This window comes from Sus scrofa, chromosome 1 (assembly GCF_054392235.1).
Source record: "Sus scrofa isolate SSC_HxYL_T2T_F1_AM1 chromosome 1, Sscrofa_HxYL_maternal_Yorkshire_Landrace_v2.0, whole genome shotgun sequence".
NCBI lineage: Eukaryota > Metazoa > Chordata > Mammalia > Artiodactyla > Suidae > Sus > Sus scrofa.
In genome coordinates, this window is record NC_139383.1 from 277,017,948 (window position 1) to 277,024,732 (window position 6,785).

The window sequence follows — 6,785 nt, forward strand, 5'->3', positions numbered from 1 at the left end:
TCCAAAAGGAGAAAAAAGACATAACAAAAATCATAATTATGTGACACTTTGTATGAGATTTTTGACATACTATATGAGAGATAATGAAAAAGTGGAAAAAATTAAAGATAAGGCATATTAACAATGTGAGTAACAAACTGGACCTTATTGACATATTAACACTATACATGATGGTTTAATGCATATTCATTTGATATTACAGAGTTGCCAACAATAAAATAAATTTAGGAAATAATCTCACTGTGCCCATGACTGCAAAAAGAGGGTTTAGGGATTGTCACTTCAAGAAGTTAGCCCTATTGACAAATATCTCTATGGCCTGTTTTATATTTCTGTTCCTGAGGTTGTAGATGAAGGGGTTCAGCATGTGAGTAACTACTGCATACACAATAAAGCAATTAGTGTCTTTGTCATCAGAGTCGCACGATAAGGAGAAAAACTGAACACTAGCAAATGTCTCAGAGTATAAAGATACCACAAAGAGATGGGAGCCATGGGTGAAACAAACTTTAAAGAATCTCTTGGTGGAAGAGACTCTAAGTACTGCAGTCCCTATATGACTATATGAGCCCAAGATACTACACAAAAGTAGGATTAAAAGTGTTCCTCCCAGGAGTTCCTATCATGGTGCAGTGGTTAACGAATCCGACTAGGAACCCTGAGGTTGCGGGTTCGATCCCTGCCCTTGTTCAGTGGGTTAACGATCTGGCATTGCTGTGAGCTGTGGTGTAGGTTGCAGATGTGGCTCGAATCCCACGTTGCTGTGGCTCTGGCGTAGGCTGGTGGCTACAGCTCCGATTCGATCCCTAGCCTGGGAACCTCCATATGCCGTGGGAGCAGCCCAAGAAATGGCAAAAAGACCAAAAAAAAAAGTGTTCCTCCCAGAGTAAAGATGACCAGATCCTTGAGGGAGGTGTCTGAACAGCTCAACTTCAAGAGGGCAGTGAGGTCACAGAAGAAGTGGAGGATGATATTATCCACATAGAAGAAGAGTTAGACAACTACGTGGGTGTGCAACAGGGCATGGATGCAACAGAGGAACCAGGACCCAGCTGCTAAGGAGACATACATTTCCTTCCTCATGATGGTTCTATGGTGGAGAGGCTGACAAATTGGCCGCAGACCTGTCATAAGCCATCACTGTGAGAAGGAAATTGTCAAGACATCCAAAAAGTATGAAAAAATACATCTGGGACATGCACCCTACATAGGGGATGGATTATTGCTGAGTCTGCATGTTCAGCATTTTTGGAACGATGATAGATGAAAGGGAGACATGAGTTAGGCCCAAGTAGCTGAGGAGGAAGTACATGGGGGTGTGGAGTTGAGGGTCCAGTCTGATGAGCAGGATGATGAGCAGGTTCCCCACCACCATGGTCATGTACATGCCCAGGAACAGGCATGCTCTGGCCAAATGGGGAGCCCCAGGAGGAGGAACTCAGGCACATGGCTCTGGTTCTCCCTCCTCCTGCTGTTCTTGCCTCCCCTGGGAATTGGGGAAAGTGGGAAATGCCAATGTACATGCCAATATTATAATTATGTCTTCTGTCCTATGAAAAGTCTTAATTTTGGCTGCCTTTCCCTTTATTTATCTTAATTGTTAGTGAATGAATCAGTCTTTCCAATTCTGGCTCCAATAATACCTAAAACCCTTACAGTAACCAGGTATTTTACCAAAGAAACCAACAGAATGTACTCTTCATTCAATAAATAGTTACTGGAAAACTGCTTTTTCCCAGATTGAGTGAGTACATAGGAGTCAGCAAGACAGAATTTTCTGTGCTCAAGTTTGCATCTTTACATCAAGCCATGTTCAAACCTCTGTAATTTGCTAAGATGAAAATGTGAAAAGGGCATCAGGTAAAAGTTATCAGTCATTCCTTTCCTCACAAAAAGCATTATGAAACTCCTTACATGAAGAGTTACTGAAGCTATGTCATGGGCTTTGCACCCTACCTGCTATCAAAAATATCAAATCTGGAGTTCCCGTCGCGGCATAGTGGTTAACCAGTCCGACTAGGAACCATGAGGTTTCGGGTTCGGTCCCTGCCCTTGCTCAGTGGGTTAACGATCCGGCGTTGCCATGAGCTGTGGTGTAGGTTGCAGACGCGGCTCGGATCCCGTGTTGCTGTGGCTCTGGCATAGGCCGGTGGCTACAGCTCCGATTCAACCCCTACCCGGGGAACCTCCATATGCCGCGGGAGCGGCCCAAGAAATAGCAACAAACAACAACAACAACAAAAAGACAAAAAAAAATATATCAAATCCAGGCTTCCAAGCCAATGTCAATAGTTCCAAATATTTTGATGTGCTTTCAAATTAAATCTTCCCACTGGCCTAAATAAGTACTTTTTTTGGTCTTTTTGTATTTTTAGGGCTGCACCCATGGCATATGAAGGTCCCCAGGCTAGGGGTTGAATAGGAGCTGTAGCTGCCAGCCTATACCACAGCCACAGCAATGTTGGATCCAAGCTACATTTGTGACCCACACCACATCTCATGGCAATGCCAGATCCTTAACCCACTGAGCGGGGCCATGGAGTGAGCCCACGTCCTCAGATACTAGTCAGATTCACTAACCAAGGAGCCATGACAGGAACTCCTTAACCACTGAGCCATGACAGGAACTACCCAAATAAATATTCTTTCACACATTTTAAGCATAAGAAAACAAAAGTATACATTACTTAAATGTGCAAAGATACAGACAATTAAGTGCAACAGGAGGAATCACATAGCAAACCATCAAAAGTACTTTATTAACTAGAGACTGCATTGCAAAGATAAGCATTTAGGACTTTACTAAAAATACACATTAGAATCTTTGGGGGGGACTCACTCCTCCATTTATTAGAATAACCACATTTGGAGAGGCACAAAGCACTTAAGTTTTACATGACTACAGATTTATCACAACTCTAAAACTCTTTAGCCACAGATATTTCACTTACTCCATTTAAAGAAAAGCTTTCAAAACATCTGAATTAGCTTCATACACACAGACCTTGAATCAATGGGAACTACATATTTTTAAGTGCTTGTACTTCCTGCTCTAATAATGTCTTCTTTAAATAGAATCCAGCATAGAAGGGATTGAAATATGTAAGGTCACAATGTAAATCCTTGGGAGAGATAGTGAAATAATTTTGTGCAGCATGGAAACAGGTGTTGTGTGCACAGATGCTCTGCAGGGATTCACTGGCCTCCATGGCTTGTGCTGTTCATTCTGGTGCTGTCTGACTCATTTTCTCCAAAGGGTTATTTACTGGAAACAAAGTGACTGGATCTGTTTGTCCCATGTTGGCAAGGCTTCTTGTGTTTCAAAATGGACTGTTCCAACAATCTGATCAATAACTCAATTCATACATCCTTCTGTTACCATTTGTGATGCTATTTTTTCTGTCTTCATGCAGGAATCTCTAAAAGGGTTCCAAGTTCTTCAAAAATAATATTATTATATAATTTGCTAACAGACACAAATTTTGCTCCATGACATCTCTGTCCAAGATGCTGGAACCATCTGCTATAGTTGCTTTCTGATGAGGCAACAGCATGGCAGGAAATTCTTGAGGGTGAATTCCTCTGATTATCCTATCTAGGTACATTTTCTCTGAGATCCCATAAGCCACAAGTTCATCCTTAAAAAGAGTAGCTAGCATCCAAGAACACTGCTGTCCTGCTCATGCCAGAGTGGTAGAGTGCAGAGCATGTTTTAAGGCCTCTAGTCTTTCATGTTTGTGCACCATTGTCTTGTAAGAGAGCTCATTGTGCCTCATGCAGCTTCAATTGATTTTCTTCTATAATCAAGAACATGTGCATAGCATAAATTATAATGTGTCTGTAACTGCTCACTGGTTGATTCATTCCAAAGAAATGATGTCAAATTTATGTAAGCCTCTGCTTGGATTGGATCATCATCCTCCAGATATAGCCTAGCAATCTTCAGGTAAGGCTCCAGTTTATAACCTACATTATACTGTTTTTGTCCTGTTTCCAAAGGAATTCCCACCAACACTTGGGCTGCATTTCTCCAATCTACTTCTTTTCACATATGGATGCAAGATTCTGTCTTGTGGAAGCAACCTGCTCCTCAAGTGAAATGACTCTAGGTTGGATCTTTTCCAAGGTGAAATGATAGATTCCTTTGGCTGTGCTATCAGGTATGTCAGGTAGTCAGCAACTGGCAAGAGATCACAAGGCTAACAGTCTCATTTACCCTTGCTTCCACGAAAACTTTCAAAGTGTCTAGTTGTTCTTTCTAAGATAGCTGAATGGCTTTTCTAGGATCTGATACTGGCCCACCAGATCTTTATGAGAGCCACTCAAATTCAGGAGCTGGGCCAAATCCTGTGGCACAGCTGCCATCGTCTTCCTCCCAGATCAGTGGAGGCTGGGGGGCCCACATTAGAATCTTAAGGAATGTTTGTAGCTTTGGGAAGCAAGAAGCCAAGACATGGAAACAATCAAAATGTCCATCAACAGATGAAAGATAAAGAAGATGTGGTACATATATTTCATAGAAGAGAACTCAGCCTTATAAAGAATGAAATATGCTATGTGTAACAACATGGATGGAGCTAGCCATGATCATACTAAATGAATTAAAACAGATAGAGAAAAACATATATCATAAGAATTACTTATATGCGGTATCTAAAAAGAATGATAAAAATGAAATTATACACAGAACAGAAATAGACCCAGAGATACAGAAAATGAACCAAATGGGGTAGGGGGGAGGAACAAATTAGAAGCCTAGGGTTAAAATATACACACTGCTATAAATAAAATAGATAATTAACATGTACCAATTATACAGAACTTGGAAATATACTCAACATTTTGGAATAACATATAAGGGGAAACACTGAAAAAAAATATATATACTATATATTAAAACTGAATCACTTTGCTCTATACCTGAAATTATAACATTATAAATCAAATATACTTCAAATTAATAATTAAAAATTGAAAAACCAAAGCCAATAGATGTCCATAATAATGAAAATATATATATGTCTATATACATATTTTTTAAAAGTATTAAAAATGGCTCAGTGGTTAACGAATCTGAGTAGGAACCATGAGGTTGTAGGTTCAATCCCTGGCCTTGCTCAGTGGGTTAAAGATCCGGAATTGCCATGAGCTGTGGTGTAGGTTGCAGACACGACTCAGATCCTGCATTGCTGTGGCTGTGGTGTAGGCCGGTGGCTACAGCTCCAATTTGACCCCTAGCCTGGGAACCTCCATATGCCACAGGAGTGGCCCAAGAAAATGCAAAAAGACAAAAAAAAAAACCAAGGACCGTTTAAAGGACAGTTAGGAAAGTGCTAGAAACATTGGTGACCAACACACACATTTTGAGTGCTTTTCTAGCAAGGTCAGTGAGTAACATAAGAACAAGGTTAGGTGATTCTCACTTGGCAAAAAGGTTATTGTTTCTGAAAAGACTCCCCAGAGCCAATGTCATGTCTCTGTTCCTCAGGCTGTAGATGAAAGGGTTCAGCATGGGGGTGACCACTGTGTACATCACAGAAGCAATGATGTTTTTGTCCTGGGACTGGCCCAATGAGGAGGAAAGGTACACTGCCATCATTGTCCCATAGAACAGAGACACCACAGAGAGGTGGGAGCCACAGGTGGACAAGGCTTTGCAGATCCCTTTAGTAGAGGGGACCCTCAGGATGGAGACACCAATGAGGCCATAAGAGACCAGGATGCCACTCAATGGAAAAATGAGAATCATAGCCCCAGCAGTGAACGTGACCAGTTCATTGAGAGAGGTATCTGAGCAAGACAGCTTAAGCAGGGCAGCATAGTCACAGAAGAAGTGGGGGATGATACTGTCAGAGCAGAAGTACAGTTGAGCAAGGAGGAGGGTGTGGGTCAGGGCATAGGCACAGGAGAGGAGCCAGGATACAGCCAACAGACATATGCACAGCTCATCCCTCATGATAATGGCATAATGTAGAGGGTGACAAATTGCCACATACCTGTCATAGGCCATCACTGCAAGGAGAAGGTTATCAATGCAAGCAACAAATATGAAAAAATATATCTGTGTTATACACTCTGCATAGGGAATAGATTGATCTTGAGTCTGCATGATCATCAGCATCTTAGGGACAGTGACAGATGAAAAGGAGACATCCGTGAGGGCCAGGTGGCTGAGGAAGAAGTACATGGGGGTGTGGAGGCGAGGGTCCAGCCTGATGAGCAGGATGATGAGCAGGTTCCCCAGCACTGTGGTCAGGTACATGGCCAAGAACAGGGCAAAAAACATGCCCTGCTGCTCTGGCCAGATGGGGAGACCCAGGAGGAGGAACTCAGACACGTGGCTCTGGTTCTCCCTCCTCATGCTGCTTTTCTCTATTCTGGCAATGAAGAGAAATTGGAAATTCCTGGAATTTAGAAGTAATGAGCAGAGCAGTTACTACATGGTCACATGTTTTTCAGAGTGACTGTGTAAGTGTACAGACAGATCTCACTGCACTGCACTCATGCACTGATGCCTCATCCAGTCTGGTAAGAGCAACAAAACATGATTTGTGTGAACACTGACACAGTCACGTGGAGAAAGTATATCACTTCAATCAAACCCTTCGGTGGAAATAAAGAACAGGTCATTCTCTTTATGGACACACATGATAGATATTATGGAGAGAGTAATAAATAAGAAACTGTCCCTTCCATGGGTCTACTGTCAGAATGTTTATGTGTTTGTGTCTCTCTTACACACACACACACACACACACACACACACACACACACACCACCAAAAG

At 42.0% G+C, this 6,785-nt stretch overlaps 1 protein-coding gene and 2 pseudogenes across 1 annotated transcript; all 3 read right to left on the reverse strand.

Annotated features, from left to right (window-relative positions):
- Positions 1-277: 277 nt before the first annotated feature.
- Positions 278-1,375, reverse strand: LOC110259706 (olfactory receptor 1J4-like; annotated as a pseudogene).
- Positions 1,376-2,737: 1,362 nt separating this feature from the next.
- On the reverse strand, positions 2,738-4,365 carry LOC110257115 (COP9 signalosome complex subunit 4 pseudogene; annotated as a pseudogene).
- On the reverse strand, positions 2,738-6,361 carry LOC110257118 (olfactory receptor 1J4-like). The gene has a single exon (XM_084995124.1). The coding sequence runs from the start codon at positions 6,359-6,361 to the stop codon at positions 5,420-5,422; it is 942 nt and encodes a 313-aa protein (XP_084851250.1). The 3' UTR covers positions 2,738-5,419.
- Positions 6,362-6,785: the final 424 nt, after the last annotated feature.

What these genes read in the sequence shown, in the direction of transcription:
- LOC110257118 (XM_084995124.1), bottom strand. Translation starts at nt 6,361, where the DNA reads ATGAGGAGGGAGAACCAGAGCCACGTGTCTGAGTTCCTCCTCCTGGGT.